Raw genomic sequence first — 22,632 nt, 5'->3', positions numbered from 1 at the left:
ATGATTAGTCTCAAAGTATTTATAGAAGTTCTTAAAAAAATGCAAATTTATTATACCTTTGCCACTTGTTTATATTTAACTTTTTCCATTGTTTTTAGTAAAATTTCCCTCTCAACCTGTTACTTACTTTTTGTTTTTAATATTTAAGTCCATAGCTTACTATCCTGATAAACTGGTTTATTTACACATTTACTATAACGTCTTGGTAAGAATTTTTTTTTTTAAAGGTCTTATTAAATTATTATGTACTTAATCAAGATTTTCCAAATATTATCTTAAAGGCGTAGGGGGTGATCCAACTTTTTTTTCCTACAAAAATTTAGATTGGCCCCTATTTAAAAGCTTGAGGTATAAACTACAAGTTAGTTTTGATAGAATATAAAATTTTTAATTAATTTTTGAGATACCAATGTTTTGTAAAAATTTTCCAATACAAACGTATAGACTGCAATTTTCTTGGAAATTTAAATGTTTACTAAAGATCTATCTTATTTTTATTTTGATCTAGAGACCTCAAATTTTCAGGAAGTATTCCTTTTTTAGTTAATAAACTTTGAATGTTGCGATTTTATAGATATTATAAAATAAAGATTTTAGATACAAAAAACAAAAAAAAAGTTTTTTTTATATAAAATTAAAAACAAGCGTGAACTTGGCTTGAATAGCTTTTTTTGTAGTTGTTTTATAACCTTACTTTAAAACCAATTATTTTCAATGTCTTTAATGCTAATGTGGAACTTTTTTTTAGTTCTAAAGAACGTTCTTTTGCTTTGCTTTTCACAATAATTTCCATCAAATTTGGGTTTGACTTTTGTAGTGGAGCCCCTTTAAAATTTTTGAGTTTTTTATATTTTTTTACTTATTTTAGCTTATTCCAAAAATAAAAGTTAAATTTTTTTTTTTTTTAAACATACCTTAAAAACTTAGTTTAAAGATGTTATTAATTTTTTAATTTCTTTTTTTTTTATACCATAAGCCTAAATCAATTTTTCAGAAAAATTCTAATTTTGCACTATTTATGTTTTTTAGATATACAGCTCTTTATGCAAAAATAAAATATTTTTTTGATAATTTTATTTTTAACTGACTTGTATAGTTAAGTTTTATGATATTATTATGTTTTTCCCAATTAATTATTGGTTTTAAAGTATATGACCCATACAAGTTTTACCTAAAATCTTAGCACTTTTTTTAATCAATTTTGGAAAGTTTAGAAAAGGTTATATTATAAAAATGTTTTAAACTTTAGAAAAATGTTTTAAACTATTTGTGTGTGCAGCTTAATTTTTTAGCAAAGTTAAAACTAACTAAACATTAAAACCAAGTAAAATTAAGCCGCAAACACAAATAGTTTAATTTTTTTTTTAATAATAGTTTAAAGCAATTTTCTAATATAACCTTTTCAAAACTTCCCAAAATGCATAAATTAAGAAGTTCAGAGTATTTTTTCATACTCCATACTGTACAATAAACGCTATCTATAATTACTCTGTCATACTTATTATAAAAGTTTTCAAATTCTAAATTTCTGTTTAACATTGTAATAAACTTTAGCTTACTGAGCAGTATATGAGGTTTTATATCTCATTTACAAAACTGCTGAATAGTTTTATGTTTTTAAATAATTAATTAAATATATACATATATATAATTTATATTCTGTTTCTACAGATTTAACGTTTAAGGTATCTATTTCTAAAAGTGGAAATAGACTTTCAATTACTTTTTTTTTAGTTTCCTAGAAAACTGATAATGAAAATTTATTATACATAGGTTTGTATCAGAAACTTTTTACAAAAAGGACTATATTTCAACAATTTGTTAAACTTTTATTCAACTGATGATCTTGTTTGATTTGATTCAAGCAAGTGAAACATTGTTTTGTTAATAAAATTAAAATTTTTAATTGAAACTTTCATATTATATATAAACTTCCTTATACTTCATACTTCTTTAACTTATAAACTTCTTTTGTGTAATTTTTTTAATCCAAATCTCCCATGGCCTTAAATTATGTGTTTCAAAAAAAAAAGCGGATAAAATTGAAAATATATAAATTATGTTTGCTTTTTGCAGGGTTCCCACTTCCCTATAAATCCCTATAATTCACTATAAATTCTGAAAAATCCCTTTAAAAAATTGAAAAATATGTAAAAATCCCTATAAATTACGTTTTTTTGCTAGGCGATTAAAAGCCAAATCAGCAAAACTGTGTGGTGAAAAACACATAAAAGTTTATTATAATAATTTAATAATATTATTTAAATCAAAACCTTTGCAGTCTCAATACAAAAATGACTTTATGGCGCTACCTAGTTAATAAAAAAAAATTTTTTTTTTAATATTAATTTTAATAATTTTTTTTGAAATTTTTGTGGGAACCCTCTTTTTGTGCATAAAAATAAAAGATTGTTAATTCTAATGACAAATAAGAACTGTAGTTAGCAGGTCTAATTATTAGGTAAACAACATGACTGGGTTATTATTTTGAATTTATTGTTACTTTTTTTCAGTAAAAATTCTATTTGTTAAATATTTTTTGATAAAGTGCACTTAAGCTATCAAAGGTATTTAAAGTATATTGAGAAGACCTATTATAACAATAAAACTTAAATAAAAAACAACTTTGGAATCAACATTTTAACTCTAATCAAAATTTATTTTAAACATTATTTCTTGATTACTTTTTGTCTAAAATACTTAAATAAATAGTTATACTTCTGAAAAGTAAAAGTAATTTTATTTGTTGATTAACAAAACAACACATTTAAGTTTATCAGCCTAGTATAAAGGAGACTATATTTAATTATAAGTTTGACATTTTTTTTTGCTCCATATTTAGAATAACTTATCAGTTACAAAAAAAAGTTAAACAGAATGGCAGGTTATTAACAAGTATATATATTTTCGAAAGCCTTGCCTAAAAATACAACTACTAATCAAAAAAATATTTGATTTACTATAAGCTATAGTTTAGCTAAATGTTTTGTCTTTGTTCATTATTTTTTTCTATCGAGGCAATTTTAAAAACTTTTTATTGTGTAAAATATGTTACTTTTCTAGATAATTAGTTGATAGAATCTAACTTAAACTTCAAATGACACATATAAAACTTGGAATAATTAGACTTGGAATTTCTGCTGGGAAGGTATGTTTGAAATGAAATAAATACTATTATTTTCAGTAAATATTTTGCTAAGTAAGTTTGTAGAATATTTGTCACTAGTCTGCTTTTAAAAAATGAAAATTATATACTGTATTGTATGCTTAAGTTAATTTGCGAACCTTATTGTTTAATATTGTCTAACTACATCAACAGTTGTTAATCTAAAAAAGGTAATGCCCAGTTTTCAGCAAATTTTGTAATAATAAATAGTTAGTTATTACATTAGTGATTTTTGCTCACATGTGCACAACATAGTCCGTTCTTGAAGACCCTAGTCTTTATGTTGTATGCTATTAAAATTATACTGCTATTAAAATTATACTGCTATTAAAATTTTACTGCTATTAAAATTATACAAGAATTTCAATAGTCATTCTGCTCAATTTAGACAGTGTTTATAAAATTAGTTTTTAATTATAAGTATTTTTTAAAAGTTTTCCTGAATGTAGTTAAGTATCTTCATAATAAAATATATTTTCTTGCTTATACTAAACAAGAAAATAATATTTTGATTATATATTTAGGAATACTTCTTGATATTATAGTTACTTGGTATTTTTCATTTCTAGGTAAAGTACACTATAATAGATGAAAATGACATTAACATGGTGAAAAATTTATCTTTTGAGCCTCGTGTAGATATTGAACCAAATGGACAAGGGGCTAGAGTTCTTGCTTACGTTTATAATATATTAAAAGGAAAAAAAGCTGCAAAATGTTTACACAATGTCCTGTGGTTTGTTTTTTCTTTTTAATTTGATTTAAGTTATGTAGAAATATGAATTTAATCATAAAATTGTACTTGATATATACATTACATAAAACTTTAATTAAATTCTACAGATATCAATTTACAAACTACCTTTTTAGCTTAGTTTCGTAATTTTTATTTATCTTTAGTTTTAATTTGTTAGATTAGTTGTTACTAATGCATAATAAATCTTTTGATATATCTTCTTTTAATCTTTTACTACTGCAGCTATAGTAAATAGACCTTTGATATATTTTTAATTAATGTATCAAAACAATACAATACTAAGAAGTACTTGTAAAGAAATAATCTTTAGGGAAAAGTACAAAGGTAAAATACCAAAGGGCTACCAAGTTTATCACAAGAATGGGATAACTGTTGACAATCGATTAGAAAATTTAGGTCTTACCAAACATTTTAAGTACGAACGTACTGATACTAGGTAGTTTTAAGTGTTTTGTTTAAACTATGTGCTTATACTAATTTTCTTTTTTTCTATACGTTTTAAAGAAAACTGTCAAACTAGTGGCATATATAATTCTATTTTTAGTTCAAATTCTTCAAGTTTGTACATGACTGCAATGAATCAGCTTCCTCCTGATTTAGTTGAAGATCAGTATATTGAATCGGCATCAAAAACACCTACAGTTTTGGATAAAAATGGGCATTTATTGAAATATAATGTCGAGTGTACTCGTGGAAATGTTTTATATGAATGCAAATACGGACCATGCAGTAACTTAGAACAACACGTAAGTTAAATCTCATATCAAAATATGTGCCTTTTTATTGTGCTTAAGACAAAGTTTTATTAAATTGATTTATTTAAAAAGTGCATTAATTTTATTTAAATTTAGTCAGGTGAGTTTGCAGTTTGTGGGAGATGTAGGAATTCTAGATATTGTGGACATTCTTGTCAACAGAAAGACTGGCCGTTGCACAAAAAACATTGTATTGAGAAAAAAGATTGTGATAGTTGTGAAGATAATAATGATGAGCCACTCCGCTAATTATTTGTTTTCAACTTATTTTTTTTTAGACACGTTGCATGCAGTAAAGGTAGAAAAATGTATTTAAAAAAAAATTATAATTTGCTGTTCAGTATTTCATGCTGAACAAGCCTTGACAATTATAAACATTTTTATTTTAACTAAGTCTGAAATATTAATGTACATAAATTTTATGATGATAATTAGATTGAATTGAAATTTCTAATATTAGATTGTTCTTCTAACTAAATGTTTTAAATAGAGTTACTTGCAATTATTTTAAATGGCTTATTTTCAGGATGGTAACCTTAAGCTAGATTTTAAAACATTATGGGTTTATTAATTACAGATAAGTTAAGATTTAGAGTATTCAAATAAATTATAATTAATAATGTTGTACTTAAACCATTGCTATTTACTTTTGTAGAAAGATTTAAAAAAGTAAGTAAGAAATTTTCAAAAAGTTGTTTAAATGCAATTCTTTAACCTTAATGAACTACAAGGTTTGTGATATGATATTCTTGCATCTTTGATAGTTATAAACGAAATTGTTAATACTATAATAAGATATACTCGTAAAGTTGTTTTGGTAGAAAATTTGTGTATAGTCAATATATTTGTGTAGAGAATTTATAAATATTTTAGAAAATTTGTTTAACTTACTCAAATTTTATTTCTTTATTAGTTTCATACTTACCATTTAGTGCCACTGCTGTGTTTTTTTAATTTTCAAACTTTAGTTTAATATACTTAAATTGAGAATTGAAAATTAAATTAGCTGAACTTTCATTTGTTGAATTGACTTTTATTTAAAAAATGTATATATATGGATTATATATATAGACTTTTCGAATGTAGTTATGGTTTGAAATGAATATGAAACACAAGAGAATGTTCTGAAAATGACATTATAACTTTAATCTCATGATATGTCAATGCAATATTTCTTTTTAATGGTTTTTTCATATAAATTTTCTTTGTGTTTTTGTTGCCTTTTTTTATATAAACAGTTTAATTAATTTTCCTTTTATATATATATATATATGATTAAATGCTATACCTATATACTTTTTCCTATATAAACTTAATATAAATAGTATACTTTTAAAACTAACTATTTGTTTTGTATTTATTGTTTTCTATTTATTCTAGTATCTCATTTTAAGTTTACATTTTAAAATTCTTTCTGTTATCGTCATAATGAAGTAAGTTTGTAAATTGTACAGAATTTCTTTAAACTTTTCGATTACTCAATATTGATTCATTTTATTTGTTATTACTTTTTCTTTTATCAAGTTTTTAAATTTCAGAATGAATTTACGTTTTTTATCTTTATTTATTGATGAAGTTTTGTTTTCAACCCAATAAATTTACCTTCGTAATTGGTTGTATATTATTAACTGAATCATCACTTGTATTCTATAAAACGTGACATATATATATATATATATATTATTAAGAACAACTAATAGGTAAGTTTAGTCTTATTAGTTTTTTATATAACTTGCTAGACAACTTTCTGTATAGATTATTGTGTAGTGCATCATTTCTAAATTCACTTTTGTAATACTAAGTAGAATAAAACTTTGTTAAAAACTCTAAATTTTACTGACTTATACATATTTTTGTATAGACAGATATAATGATTTAAAAAACTTTTTATTACTTAATACTAGTTACACGGTCTTACTTAAGTTATTACTATGTGTTTTGGTTTTCTCCAAGTGTGTTCAGTATTTTTGATTGGTTCCATTTTATACTGTGCATAGAAAATTATGTTAATAATGAAATTTTCTAAATCTGTATTTACTATATATGATAATAATTACAGTATTGTTGATTCTGAGTTTTAGTATATGTAACATAATAAAGAAAAAAAAACTTGTTATGTACATTTTTTAGACTTAAAATAAAATCAACGGATCGACAACTTTTTTAAGTGATCAACTGAACTCACTTATTCAAAAGTTTCAAAACCATTGAATTAATGAATACATTATTAAAGTAAAAGTTATGTGTTATATTAAAGTTTTTATATATTTAAAATTAAGCATTTATTTGACATAAAAGCTTCATCTTGTCGCAATACCTAGTTGCTTACGGGTTAATACGTAGATAGTTATGGGTAAAGGGCAGAGTTACCAGCTTGCTAATCTTTTTATTCAAACTGAGTACTAAAGAATATTAAGCGTTTATTTGTTTCAAATTAATTCAGCTTAAGCGAGCTGCATAATTAAAAAATTGTTGTATAATAGTTATGAAAAAGCATTTAAAAGTAAAATTGTAATGAAATAATAATTTTATAAGTGAACTGTGATACTAACTGTGAACTAAAATAAATAAGCATATTTCAAAGTTTTTTTATTATAAACTTTTAAGTTAGTAATTGTGTTCAAGCTAGAAAGTATCGCAGGTTAGATATTTCTATTGGCGGACTGTACTTTGCTAACAACTACATCTGATGGTGTGTAGACTGTATAAAAGAAGCTTTCTCCGTTGGTTATGCGTTAAAAGCAAAAACTTTTAGAAAAAAATTAAATAAGATTAAATATTCAAAACTAATTCTATAACTTTCTAACATTCACCTACTTAAAGTTTGTAGTTTTGGCTCATTTGTTTAAGCGCTCTTAGTACATAAGATATCTCACAGTTATTCAAATATTTATAAAAGTATGTTGTAAAGTACAGTTTACTATAATTGGCGTCTTTAAGTGCATTTTAATTTAACAATTTTAAAATACCAGTACAACAGAAAATAAGATATCCAGTTTTTAACTTTTAGTGAAATGTTCTGTTATTATTGACAATGTGAAAGTGTTGCCTTACATTGTGAAGCTAACAAGTATAACGAAGTCTTTTATAACTAAGCAACTAAAAATGAAGTATTAACTAAGGTTAGTAATTAACTAGTCTTAATATTATTGTTTATTGAACAATAGAAAAATGCGCTCAAAAATTTTGGTCTAAGGACCAGGGTTAAAGGTACCTTTCGGTTATCGAGTCGTACACCACATATTCTACAGAAATATAATATAATAACAGAAAGACATATTCAATTATATGTAAATAATTTACTTAGTCAAACAGTCCCAGTTAGAATAATTTAGGTAAAAGTAAAATTTAAATAAATAATAAGTGTAATTTTATAACAAACTAGTACAGGCGTGAACAGTTATTTTACAGTTTGGTGAAAAAATTCAAATAAAACTACAGTTTGTCTAATGTTGTAAAAGAATGATTATGTCAAAGGTTTCGTAGTTAAAAATGAAACACTTGGAGTTGTAAAGTCATTCAATAATAGCATTTTTTTTAAACTTTTGATTGGTTAAATTAGAATGAAAAGTTTTCTTTTTTAAATGTGCTCCGTTCGTAATTATGTTTTTTTTTAAATAGATAATATATACTTTTTTACAAAACAACTTATATAATTACGTCATTTTTGAAGTGGTTCTTTAAAAAGTTAAAATTTAGTTTTATTTAATATTAAAAAGTTAACAAATAGATATGATTTTTTAGTAGACTATTTCAAAAGAAAAGCATAAACAATCGCTTAGTTATTACTTTTAATCCAGTTTTTTCAGGGTTTGTACAGGAAACCAGTCAAAACACGCCCCTGCTATGAATTAACAATTACTTAAGACCTGAAAAGTGAAATGTGAAACCTGAGTATAGTTGCTTTTGTATACATTTTGTAAATAAACTTTAGTATATACATATGTATTAAATTTTTCTATAACAATAACTTTATGCTCGTTCCAAGGAGAAGAATTACAATTTTATTGAACAACAAATTAAAAAAAGCATTTTTTCACTCAATTAATAAATTGCATTATTAGGGTCGTTAGTTATAATATATCTCAGTTAAATAGAATAAGGTATAAATTATAACTGAGGATCTCATTTGTTAATTGAGTGAAATATTGTTATATAAGTTTCTATCTTTATACGAAATAAGCATTGTTGCATATGTTTTAATTGCGTGAATAACTACATAAGTTGCACATCTAAACTTATTCATGTTAGACGAGAATAAAGGGTTAAAAAAAAGAGTATTTGATACTATAAAACAAAGCCTAAAAACCAATAATTTATAAATTTTGAACAATTCAAAGTTTGCAAAAAACTATAATATGATATAGATAAAAATATGTAGCAAATTTCAATAATAGAATCACTACTTATTAAAATTGCGAGCCAAAAAGTTTAACATAAAATTGATAAATTAAAACTATATAAATAGTATGTTTTAATTTTGTTAATATTTTTGCAAAGTTTTTGTTGTTTAATTTCGTTAACGTGCTGTTAATTTATTTTTCCGAAAAAAAAACACAATTTTTTTAAAAATTACTTCTAAACTAAACTTATATGGTTGTTTAAAAATGTAGTTGTTACTTTAACTTATATTTAATATGATGTAGATAGATGTTTAATTTGGTTTAATAATAACTTAGCAAAGTTAAAAAAAATTTTAAACTTTTTTTCAACACCTATTCAGCAATTATTAACTAAAGTTATTTCAGTACATCTATTGACACTTAAATTATTACAATAAAAAAAAAACTTTCTAATCAAAAAAAGGCATAAAACTGAGCTTTGAAAAATTTAGGTTTTTATTTGTTCTACTTTTTTATTTCATTTATTTATTATACTTTTAAGTTAACCTTGTTTTATTTGTTTAATGAGATTTTAAAATTTCTTATGTAAAACTCACCTCTCACTTGGTTGTAACTTGGATTTATGTAATTTCTTAAGCTGTAATTCATCTGTTTCACTTCGAATATTTATACATTAAAAAAATTTAAGATTTTTTTAAAACAAGCTAATGATAATAAAAAAACCTAAAATACAATATAATTAAACCAAAATACTAAAAAGTAAAACATTTATTTTTTTTAGTCGCCAAAAAACATCTTTCTTTCATAAAGCAATTATTTTTATATCATATTAACTATACTATGTAAGCAATTTAAAAAAAGTCATCATTTTAATAGCCGGGATTGTGTAAGTTAAGAACAAATATAAAATGTTCTATATTTACGTAATAAGACTACATGTCATAAAATAGATATCTTAAGATTTGCTAAACCTTAAATGATTTTTTTAAGGTTTAAGATATTAATATAAGTTTAAATAATATATTTCTAACAAGAATATTTTTTATTATTAAAGTAAACTTGTAATATAAAATTGTTAGAACTTTTGTAAAAAAATAGTAAACAGCCAAAAAAGTATACTATTAGCGCCACCTAGTAGATTTAATTCAACTAGATTTCACCTTGTTCAGCGAGAGAACTTCTTTTTTCTGCATACGTGTCCAATAAAGTACAGTATAACTTGTTTTAGTTTTATTTCATCAACTACTTGCAAGGAGAGATCATCAAAATAACTTTAAGTTTATAAGAAAAATGGGTCCATACACTGTTAAGAACAAGGTATGTTGTACTTAATTTAAGTATCGAGTTTATTTTTTACTATAAAACTACAAAGATTATTAAACAACTGTATTTAAATTAGCATTACTTAAAAAGTTTAAAAAATAGTTAATATACATTTGTATGCGTTGTTTAATACACAGTTTAACAAGTTAAAAATTAGTTTATTTATAGAAAAACAGCGGTGTTTTCTACAAATAGAAATTAAAGCACTGATAATAAAAAAATAATTGTTTTCTACAACTGTTCAACATAGAACTTAAAAATAGTACTTATAGTTAAATATTGAAATAATATTTACAATTTAGTTTTTTTTGATAAATAAAATTTACAATACTATTGACTAAAGCAAATAGTTAAAGCCATTTAAAATAAATTATTAGTTAGTTTTTAAACATTCTTTAATTCAATTTTAACTTGACTAAACTAGCTCTTAAATTTTACTTTCAGTAGTAAAGCTTTAAATCTGAACTTCTAACTTATAGCTTAAAAAGTCTTTTTTAGTAAAAAATATACTCAAAACTTTTAATTGAAACTTATTATACCGTAATTAACTTTGAGACATTTCTATTACTATCATAAACAGTCTTAATATACCTTATTAATAAGTTTTGATAAGTTGCTTATTTAGAAAAAAAAACATTTTATAATTTTTACATAAAACTATTCTTAAAAGTATTAAATGATATTCTTCTAAAACTGACTTTAACATATTTTTAAATTACTTTATTAAGTACAACGTTTGAATGAAAATATAGTTAAATTAAAAAAAACCTAAAGGTATTTTTAAGTAGTAAAAAACCTTATAAAACACATCCTTAATTATAATATCTAAAGTTATAGAATTTTAAAGATGCATGTAAAAATGTTATCACATAGAAATTCATATCATATTTACTAAAACACCAATAGTGTTATTAAAGATGGTTTTTATAAACCTTTTTAACTTATTAGTTTTATATTATTGAACCAAAAGTAATAAATTTAACAAATTATTGATTAATACTCAATAAAAAACATATATCAAAAGTATATAATATCTTGATTTTTAGTAAAACTTGTTTAATTGTAGCATATTATTATATATTTTAAAATTTCTATTAATGGCAAAAAGTAGTTCATAATAAAGAATAATAGACTTTAGGTTTTTTGAAAAACTTAATTCCTAGTTTTTATTTGATAAAATAAAACTATTTCACATTTTCTTAAGTGCTGCAAAGTGTTTTTGTTTGATATAAAAATCAAAATGTTAAAACTATCTGTTTGACTAATTCAATATTTACTTTAAACTATCTAGTTTTCATTAAAAATGATTTAAAGTATATCAAATACTTATAAGTATTGAAATTCTATTTTCATGCTTTGTCTAACTTATGTAAACTTTCAAAGTCAATTTTGATACAGACTGCATCTGAAACTAGCGAAAAAATGCAAAACGGTATCATTACAAACGGAACTCATCAGAATGGAGTGAGTGCATCTTTAAAAAATGAGGAGAACACTCAGCTAGTAAACGGAACTACTTCAAATGGGTTGAGTAATGACGTAGAGAACATTAAGAATACTGCAACTACAGAACAAAGCGAATCAATCAACGACAAAGAGGTATTTAAAATATATATTTTCATGTGTATTTATATTTTTAAGCTTAACCAAGCTTCTTAGTTAACTTTACATAAATATTCTATGTTTATCAATTGAATGTAAAAAAACTATTCTAGGTTAAACTAATCAACGAAAGTGTACAGCATCAACAGCAGCGCATCAACGGTGGTCAGCAGCGCAGGTTGAACAATCGTCAGAACCAGGAACTTCTGAGCAAAACCAACCTTTATATTCGTGGACTTGCGCAAGACTGCAATGACGATTTTCTTTTTCAACTATGCAAGGGGTAGATTTTAACGCTTTGTATATATCAAAGTTCTGTGGAATTTTTATTTTATTTTATGAGTTTTACAGTTTTCTAAAGCTAAAACTTGCTTCTTTTGTAAAAGAAGTATAATTAAAAAAAAAAAAATCTGTATCAAATATTTAATTATCTTAATAGTAAAAACTGAATTTAAATGTTAGATAAGTTTTTCTTAAAATTATATGACATTTAAATAGCTATGTTCTACATGGGTAGCGGTCCATAAAAAATTTAACGTACTTTTTCTTTTCTTCTATCATTAAAGGATCATTTTAAGTGTTACGTAGAGCAGAAACTAACAATTTCCTATGTTTTAAATGTCAAGCTAGAAATATCATTATATTAAAACTTTATACATAATCCGATAGAATATAATGAATATCTTTTCAAAGGTTTGTATATAATTTTAATAAAAACTTAAAAAGTTCACATTAAAAATACTTCCGTGTTCCAGGCTTTGTAAAATGTGAAATTAAAACTTTAGTTTTAATTTTAATACTGTTAAATGCTTTTACAAAAGTAGTTTAATGATACTTAGACAACTATGTTAAGTCAGCATCAAACTTTGAACAAAAATTAAGAATATACTTAAGTTACATTCAGTTTTAAAATTTATGTTTAGAACTTTAGAAAAAGGGTAAAATGATTTAAATTAGTTAATTATTTACTTACATGTATAATTATAGTGAATAACAAAATTAAAAAAAGGAGGCAAAAATAATTATTGCCAGTAAAGGAAATTTTGTGTAACTTATAAATATTAAAGTTTAAAAATATAAAAATACAGTTAATGAACGTAATTATTTATTACTACATGAGGCAGCTTATTTTCCTGTTTATCATAAAGTGTTAATTTTTAGATACGGAAAAATTACATCAACAAAAGCCATAATCGATCCTGCTACTTCACTCTGTAAAGGTTGTTTCAGTTTTTTTGAAAATATTCCTTGCGATTTCACAGTGCAACTGTTGACGTTTTTTGTAATTTTATTTGTAAAATATAATCACCTCATTCTCATTTACTTTTCTAAACAAGCACTCTGTTGAGGTTTTTTGTAAAAACTTTATTTGGCAAGCAAATGTTTACTTTTGATAGAGTTTTACAGAGAGTTTTGCGTTACTTTAACATAATATTAAAATAAATTTATTTATTTTCAAAAATAATTGCAATTATGTTTACTTTTTGTATAACTTTTCTTATAATACAAATTTATATTTAAGGGTTAATATGATTTTTAACACCTAAGTCACTTAAAATTTTTTTTGGAAAATCACTTTCGTTTTTGGTACAAAAAAAAAACTAAATAATTTTATACTATATAATAGTACTCGTTTGTTTTTTAGTTTCATAAGTATCTAATCTTTCACAAAATAATCTTTATAAAATTTTAAAGGTTACGGCTTTGTAGATTTTGAACAGCCCGATTCTGCTCAAAAAGCTGTTGAGATGTTGAAATCAGCTAACATCCAGGCCCAGATGGCGAAGGTAGGAAAGACCTATGTATGTTGTTCAAAATTTTACGATTTATAAGTGTAACATCAATACCGAAAAACATAATTCTAATACATTATACTTACATTAAAAAATGTACAAGTATTAGTTTATAAAAATAAAACGTCGGCTGATTAAAAAAGCCTAAGAAATGTTTTTTAAACTTGAGTGCATGAAAAATTTCTTACTACAGTTAGTCTAATTAGTAATGATAAACAAAAAAGTTCGAAGTCGAAAGTTTATACAGTTTTTGATATATTTTTTTGCTTGTTACTTTTTGATAGGACTCGATTTACAAACAATGACAATTTGTTTTTTTTTCAACTAGATTAGAATCTTAAAATTAGTTACCAAGACTTTTTATTTATTTTACGAACAAACTTACTTAAAAAAGTATAATTTTTCAATTTCAAAGTTTTGAATTTTCTGCTTAGCTTGTTTATTTTAAATCTTAAATTTAATTCTAACTGTTTTTTATTCTTAAGAATAAGCAGTTTATTTAATATTTCTTGTAAGATTAAGTATGGAGAAAAAAGGTGAAACTAAATAAAGGCGAACAAATTAAGGAAGTAGTAATTATTTATCAAAAATATTTGAAAAATTTTTAAGCAAAAATACAGTTTGTTTAACTGAAAGGATGTATTAATTTTTAAATTGTAGTTTTTCTTAATAAAGCTTTTAAAAATTAAATCAAACAGTTAGTATAAATGGAAAAGTAGACATAAAAAAATTAATTTTTTTGATCTTCTGTCTAATTTAAAAAAGTAGTTGTATATGATTTTCTATCATAAAAAAACAAATAAAATTGCTATTGCGTGTCCAGATTTGGCGTAAACAAGTTCAATAAGGGCAAATTGAAAAAAAAAGCATTGTAACTCAACAGCATTAAAGCTCCACGCGGCACATAAATAACAACGCGTAAAGTAGCGAACTGTAAAATTCTAAATAAAGTTAAAATGTTGTGGTCTTTTTTTACCTTTATATTTTGTTAAATTATCCAAGCTTTATTTGACAGCCCTTTGCTTATTTTTTGACGCTTAACAGGTAACATTTTATTAATATCATAAAAACAACTCACAAATTGTAAGTGGATTGAGCTAATGCAGCCTGTGTTGTTCTCAACACTGCAAAAGTTTGCTTTGTTTCACAGTCGTTCTCTATTTTTTAGATTTTATCGTATATAAAACAGCCAGCAACAATAACAGTTTTTAAAATTTGATTTTAAAGTTCCTTTTTTTCCTCTTTTTAAGTGCTTTTACAGTAGTGCATGTGTATAGAAATACAGTATGTATCGTTTAGTTTTTTTTCATAACAATGACAACAATTTAAATTGTAAAATATACACAAAAAGCAATAAAGTAAACAAGTTATAAAGCTTCCTATCATACCATTTTGTTTACTTTTTTTCTGCAGCAGAAATCGTGCTTTTTGTTCATGTAAAAAAGTACAGGATGTGTGATTTGCTACCTACATGCGTTTCCTTTATACTGTTATATTGCTAAAGATGCCGGATACAATAGCAGTGATTAAACATTTCAAGCTGCAAATTTGCATTTATTTTTCTTAAATGAATGAATTATAAAACTTTAAATTACATGCTAAGCTAATGCACAAAAACCTTTTTTAGTTTTAGCGCATATCTTTAAAAGATTTACAAAATGAACTTTTTTAATAAATGGCTGTAATTACAAAAATTAAAGAAAACTTTCAAGTATATTGATACTGAAAAGTTTGCACGTTAACCTTTACTTGTTTGGCTTAAAAATAAATGTATCAAATTATAGTTTTTTTATTATTAAATAACTATTAAGAATTTAAAACAGCACAATCAGCTTAAGTAAAAGTAAAGAGAATAAGGTCGAATTTAGGCATTCTAGTTATGTAACTACTTTACCGGTTGTAATAAGTAACAATTAACCAACAGCAACAAGAACAAGATCCAACGAATTTGTACTTCAGCAATTTGCCAAGGGACGCAACTGAGACCGAGCTTGAAAGTATTCTGAAGCCATATGGAGCAGTCGTTTCGACAAGAGTGCTACGTGAAAACTCTAGCGGTCTTTCTAGAGGAGTCGGTTTTGCAAGGTATTTTTTGTTTTTATAAAGTTAAGATTAAGTCAGATCAGTTTTTATTTTTGTATTTTTTATAATTTAGTAGATACTTTATAAATGGTCGTTCTTTATTAATAAGGTAATTTTCATTCCATTATAAATGATAAAAAGACTTTTTAAAACTCAAATAAAAGTGTTTATAATAATACACATGCTTTTAATCAGTACTTTTACAAAAACAATTTTAACACAGAATGGAATCAAAGGAAAAGTGTGAGCTCATCATAGCTCGTATTAATGGAAAGTTTATGAATGAACTATCTGGCTGTACTTGTAAGTGGCTTTTTCTCACTACTACAGAAGTATTTTATACATACTAGCAACCGTGTTACGCTTGACTTTCACTTAAAGTTGTTAAATTAAGCTTTAAAAAGCAGGAAAGTTTCTCTAATTAAAATTGTTGCAGTAAACAAATCACAATGCACGGAACCATTGATGATAAAGTTTGCTGATGGAAATGCAAACAAGAAAAAGAACCATCCGAGAATGATTGCCCGTGCATTTCCAAACGAACAGGGAATTTACCAATTTGAAGGTTATTCTTCTGGTGCTCGACACATGAGCTATCAACCACAAAGGTAAAGTTAAATCTTTAAAGTAATTAATAACCATTGAAGCTATTATTTATATGTTCTGAAGTCGAAAATGACATTTACTTTAAAAATAATTTTCAGAAACGGTCCTAATAGAGTGATGATGCCAATCACGAGCCCGCAGTTTGTTAGTTTTTTTTTTTTTTTTTCAATTTCTTTTCAAAAATATTTTAACGTTTTATCTTAATTTTCGCAAACATTGCCTCAGGTCAACGGGCCTCATTACATGATAATGAATCACCAGTACATGCTGCAACCTCAGCACGGCAGTCAGGTAATAAACTTGTCTAATTAAAACTAGTAATTTGACTTTAATGGTACTAATTATAGTTATTAAACAGTATTGACATAAACTTAATATAAAACTTAAGATAAAATTATTTATTTGTACAACATATTAATGTGTACTTTTTATATATTTTTAACATGATTTCGAAAAGTTTATTATTTTTTTTACTAACATAAGTGTATTAAACTATGTATATTAAGCTAACGTTAGCATTTATTATGACTTAAACTATTTACTGTTGAGTATTATCAACTAAGGAGGGTCTTGTTAATATTAAAAAAAAGTTATCTAAACAATTTTAATAACTTTATATTAATTTCAAATTTTCTCTTAGGGCTACCCGGCCCCACAGATGGATAATGGACACGTTGCTACAAATATTGTTCATCACGGACCGGCTGTTCCGGTTCAGCAGTTTGCACAGCTTCACATTGCTGGACCACCACCCCATGTTGCTGTAAGTTGTAAAACAATGTCTAATTTGTTGATACTAAAATTTATATACTTATTAATACTTTTTATTTTTAACAAAAAATAAGGGTATGCAACTTTTTGTGACGTTACTTATTTATAGCAAAATAATATATTATAAGCTTGTAGAATTTTATTTATAAAATGAACAAGTAATCTATAATGTTTTGTTATCTTGTTCAAATAAAAAGTAGACAAAAGGAAACAAATCTAAAAATGTCAAAGTAAGCCAAAAAAAGTCTGTTGTAACTAAATAATCAAATAAATTATAAACGTTTGCAGAGTTTAGTTTAAAGCATATCTCTACAAGCCTTTCTTAAACAAACTTTAATACTAATTTTAAGCAATCTTATTTTGCTCGTTCTAACTGCATTACTTAAACTAATAGCTTAATATTTCTACACAAAAAGATATTTGCACTTTGTTCTGGCTGCAACAAGGACTTTAATACGTAAAAAACAAAAGTATGCTCAAAAATGTAAGGTAAAAAGAGTTTCTATTGTTGCATGAAGCATTTCTTTTTGTGCACAAGAAACTTAATACAAAAAGTTTTTTGTTAGAGCTGTTTATTATATTTGATACTAAGTTCACAAAACACTATTCTAAAAATTTTTAAGAATTCTATTTTAATTATGATAGAAAAACTAACTAAAGGTAATGTGAATCAATTTGATACACGTGTGCAATTAGTCAAGTATGAACAGTTTAAAAATAGACACAAATGAGCTCAACTAGGATACACGAGAAACAAGCGTAAAAATGATAAAATCTCATCGTGTTACAACATTATTATTTAAGTTGTCGTACCACCACCAATTAATACGGCGGCAGCTATAGATTATACCTACAGTTAGTGAAAAACAAATAAAGCAGAGATCACATAAAACTTACAAGCCACGTTTCACTTGGCTCTGCTCAAAACTTGCCCAGGCAAAAAAGTGAAAAATAAGAGTGCCGTTTTCTCTCTTTGCCTTCTCTCTACAACGCTACTCTACTTTTTTAAAAGACTACATTATAACAGTCGCTGGCTATTTGCTGCGCAAAGTTAATTCAATTGTAATCGCATACAGCTGTTGCAAATTAATAATAATAACTTGTAAAGTTTTATTTTGAGCCTTAGCTGTATAGTGTTTGTACTAACTTGTATCGAAACAAAACTAAATTTTTGAAAAAAACAAAAACTTAAATATATGCTGACGCTTAATTTTATATTTTGGAAAAAGTAGTTTTTATATATAATTTAAAAGTGTAAAAAAAATGTTTATAAAAATTGTTAATAAACTATACCTAAAAGCATTTACAGGTTTTATAAACTAAAACACTAAAAATATTAATTAGAATGATTAAAAGTATACTATATTAAACTTAAGTTAATGTTTATGCTATTAAAAACAATTCGTAATTATAAACATATATAAATAAATGTGTTAAATCAAAACAATAAAGCTTTCAAATCAATTTTAAAAGTAATAAAGACCTATACACAACAAAAAATATAACTTTGTTATCATTTCAATTCTATAATATTTTTTTTGGCTTAATTATGCTTAATTGGATATTTTACTCGTTCCGTTATTTATATTCAAACCCTTTTAACTTACTTTAATTTAAAATATAAAAATATAAAATTAAAATTTTTCAAAAACTAAAAACTTGCTATTTTTTTATAAACCAAATGTTTTAAATCTTTAATAAATCAATTCTTAGCTTTTAAAAAGAAACCGTATTAACATTGGAAATCGAAAGTGAAATGTGAATAATTCAGGAAGATCATGTTGAGTTACAACTTACATCTTAAATTCATTTCTGATAAACACTGAGCCAAGTTTTACTGTTGCAAATCGAGTAAAGTCAGATAAGTGCTTAAGTTGTACTTTGCTAGCATCATTGCAGTGAGCAAAGTTCACGCAGCTTAATCAATCAAGCGTGCAACCAGATAATGCATTCAAAATACCCACCTAAAGTTATATTTATACATCGTTCTTCTTACAAACACTTTGGAGCGTGATTTCTTGAACTATTTTCTTTCATAATACAATTTAACACAATTAATTTCAAAGATTAAAGTAAGCTTCAACTTTAGACATGTATTCCTAAATTGTCGCCATTTTATTGTCATTAATTTCACACAAGTTAAATACACTAGGCACTCATTTTGTACAAATTTGCCTATTTTATTAGCTCTTAGATTAGATTTATCACAGTTACTATTTTAATAAATATAAATGTTATACAGTATCCGATTCCACCTCCACCTGCTGGTCACATGCAAGTTCCACCACCATTTCACATGCACCCACTTCAAATAACTCCAACCCAGGAGGACAAAAAAGGTGCTAATGTGCAACATACCAGCTCAACTCAGGCTCCGGTTGTCGCGGTTGCCCAATAGAAAACTTGTACAAGTAAGTTTTGTATTCTAATATAGAACATTTATAAACGACATAATATTAGACAAAAGCATATACTTAAAAACTTAAATTTTTAATAAATTTTGAAAAAAGTACCTGCATACTGTCAAGTAATTTTCATAACAACTACATTTTAGACAGCTTACAAATTACTACTATTTATTTTCAGATAGACGCAATTTTCTTTTAGTATCACATCGAGCAGGGTCTACCTGTTTTTTTAACGTTTTCGTTGCGTTCTACCGAAGACTCGACTACTTTTACATATGAAGACCCCATTTGCTAAATTGAACAAAAAGTCCTGTTTAAATTTAAAGATTAATTTTAAGTTTTTGTCTTTCAGTATTCTGTCTCTTTTTTGAAATCTATTGGATTCAAAAACCTGCTATTGTGGTGTTCAGTTGTGCTTATGAGTAAAAAAAGAACACGAGTCAAACTTATATTTTTAACCACTAATATGATGATTTTTCGCTCTTGATTTGAAACCTTAAACATTACCCTTATTTAATCCTTTTGGCCGATAACTACTTAATTCTTTTGAGGCCTTTTGTTTAATTTTTCTAAAGATATTTATGATAGATAGAGGCTAGTTAATTATATATACATAAAATTTAGACTTATTGTTATACATATTTATGATAAGTGTGTGATGTTGTAGACAAGTGTGCGTATATAGAAAAACAAGCTTACAGCAATAACATAACCGTATAAGCTAGCTATCATTAATTTATACAATACTATATATTTACGTAATATATTTAAGCATGTATGCATGAGTGTAATATTAATTAAACTTAAAGTATTCTGCATATTATAGTTAAACTTTTTAATACATTTATTTATCAAACTGTTTTAAACTTTCTGTATAGTTTCCTTCTTTTACTTAGAAAATTAGGTCCGAGTTTTCTTCATTTCGTGAAGCACTGATGACGTATCGAATGACGTCATTACGCAACTAATGTCTACGCAACACTGTCACTTTTTATCATTGTGTAAAACAAGTTTTTTTAGGCTTTAGCAAAATGTACTTTCTTTTCCGGCCAAAAAACTTTTTAGGAAATTATAAATGATACAAAATGGCCGAGTTTTTATTGAAACTCTTAACCCCCATACCATAGAACCCTGTCACCGCTCCAAAATTTTATTTTAATTTTTGCTTTTTTTGTTTGAATGGGTTTCTTATACACCCTGAAAATCTGTCCACTATCGATTACAGAAAGTTGTTATTTTTGTATGTTGTTAAACAATTTATGTTGTTTTGGTTTTTTATTTAAAGTTTCAAGAAAGTTTAAAATGTGTGCTAACTTTTTGTTGCTTTTATACCTACGAAAGTTTGGTTTAGTCATCTCTGTTGTAATTTAGTATATGCAAAGTTTTATTACAAATATGTTTTTTTGTAAGAGTAGACTTATCTTGGTTGAAAAACCAATCAAAAACAATAATGTGCAAAAATAACTTATTGTAAATTGAGTGGTAATTTAATTATCAACAGCATAAAACGCTTTTACAAAAAAACAGTATTTAAAAAATTCTAAATGCTTGACTTTTTTTTGTATATTTCATTTTGTGCATAGTTTAATAAAAAAGCAAAATTTTTATTATGTATAAAAATTTAGACGTGCCTATAAGATATATATATATGTGTTGCACTGTGGAAACACGTTTAATATATCATTAGAATTTCTACAAAATATGGCAATAAGTAGTTTGTTTTTGATTTTTTGTAATTATAAATCTTGAAAAATACATGTGTGTAGAATAGAATACTTTGTGTTGAATTTTAATTGTACGAACCCTAACGTTTAAAGTTCCTCCTTTATTGACAAAATATAGTTGTTATTTTTTTCGACTGTTTTTTATCATTTGACAGAGCTTATATTACGTTTAAAAATTTTCGGAACAAAGATACAAGCCCTAAGTGTAAATTTTTAGTTTTACGTGTGTTTACCTTTTTCTTGTTTTGTTTGAACAAATAAAGTATTTCAGTGGACAGAAAAAAATTGTATTTTTTTAGAATAATACACTTACATATTGTAAGACTATTTTAATAAAGAAATTTAGTTTAGATTAATAAACGTTTAAGTAAATTATCGTTTTCAGTTTTAAATTTCATAGTATTGAAATTAAAAAGATAATAAAATATATATAATTTTTGGAAACAAAAACACAAGCTGTGCAAAGTTTGAAAACGTTTTCTGAAAAAAAAAGAATTAAATGGTTGGATAGCTATTAAAGCAAATAAAATGCGTACAAATTTTTGTAGTATTTTAAAATCTTGTAAATCGAATGGTTATATAAAATAGCATGTAAAACAAATAAATTGTGTACTAATTCAAGCATTATTTTGAAATGATTTATATAGAATGGTATTATACACCTTTTTGAGCGCATTTTAAGGTTTCTAACTACTCTACTTGGTATACGATCACAACAGAAGGAGCTTATTTTAATAAAAGTTTCAAATGTTATAATGTAAATTGTAAACAATAAAAAAGTCTTATTTAAAATTTTACAATTTTTAAACACAGTAAACAATGTTAAAATTTTATTCAATTATAAACTTATAATTTAATAATCTTTAAGTTGAAATCACTGTAGTACAGTAGTCTCTGTGCAATTAGGTGTTTCAATAAAATAGTCTACAAACAAAAAGTTTTGAAAATAATATTCTTAAGCAGAATTTTTGAATACAGAAAACAAAGCGTATTACAACGGTAACTTGTTCTTTTAACCAGGGGCGTCACGTGGGGTGGCACACTGGAGCTGTCAACTTTGTTCAACTTAGTCAAAAAAAAAAACATTTTTTTTTGCTTTTTTTCAATGAATTTAATGGTAAATTTGTTAGTTTTTCGAGTTTTACAATCGATCTTCAAATATCTTCAAAGTTCTCAGCTGCAAGCTCAATCTGTGTCAGCTGGATTTTAAATATATTCAAATTTTATACAAAAAGTTGTTGAAAAGGTTAACTTTGGAGCTGCATGAACTGCAGCACTATGTGAATTAAAAAAATAGTTTTT

The 22,632-nt window shown here is 24.9% G+C and overlaps 2 protein-coding genes across 3 annotated transcripts; both read left to right on the top strand.

Moving 5' to 3' along the window:
- Positions 1 to 3,061: 3,061 nt before the first annotated feature.
- On the top strand, positions 3,062 to 5,840 carry LOC145843568 (zinc finger MYND domain-containing protein 19-like). The gene is made up of 5 exons (XM_082950951.1): positions 3,062 to 3,148; positions 3,736 to 3,902; positions 4,234 to 4,359; positions 4,468 to 4,669; positions 4,775 to 5,840. Exons 1-5 carry the CDS (start codon positions 3,098 to 3,100, stop codon positions 4,925 to 4,927), a joined length of 699 nt encoding a protein of 232 aa, XP_082807077.1. The 5' UTR covers positions 3,062 to 3,097; the 3' UTR covers positions 4,928 to 5,840.
- Positions 5,841 to 10,213: 4,373 nt separating this feature from the next.
- On the top strand, positions 10,214 to 21,594 carry LOC145829250 (RNA-binding motif, single-stranded-interacting protein 2-like). 2 transcript variants are annotated; one of them, XM_082937006.1, is made up of 13 exons: positions 10,214 to 10,338; positions 11,743 to 11,943; positions 12,060 to 12,229; positions 13,108 to 13,166; positions 13,642 to 13,733; positions 15,664 to 15,824; positions 16,045 to 16,124; positions 16,258 to 16,429; positions 16,526 to 16,571; positions 16,653 to 16,718; positions 17,068 to 17,190; positions 19,441 to 19,609; positions 19,785 to 21,594. In XM_082937006.1, the coding sequence occupies exons 1-12, from the start codon at positions 10,312 to 10,314 to the stop codon at positions 19,594 to 19,596; spliced, it is 1,353 nt and encodes a 450-aa protein (XP_082793132.1). In that variant the 5' UTR covers positions 10,214 to 10,311; the 3' UTR covers positions 19,597 to 19,609; positions 19,785 to 21,594. The 2 variants fall into 2 exon arrangements, with proteins under 2 accessions (XP_082793132.1, XP_082793123.1); XM_082936997.1 differs by having other exon boundaries at positions 13,642 to 13,748.
- The last annotated feature ends 1,038 nt before the right edge of the window (positions 21,595 to 22,632 follow it).

The sequence above is a fragment of the Thalia democratica genome, chromosome 1, assembly GCF_965202585.1.
Source record: "Thalia democratica chromosome 1, ktThaDemo2.hap1.1, whole genome shotgun sequence".
In the NCBI taxonomy this organism is placed as follows: Eukaryota; Metazoa; Chordata; class Thaliacea; order Salpida; family Salpidae; genus Thalia; species Thalia democratica.
This window is presented reverse-complemented; position numbering and strand designations above follow the sequence as displayed.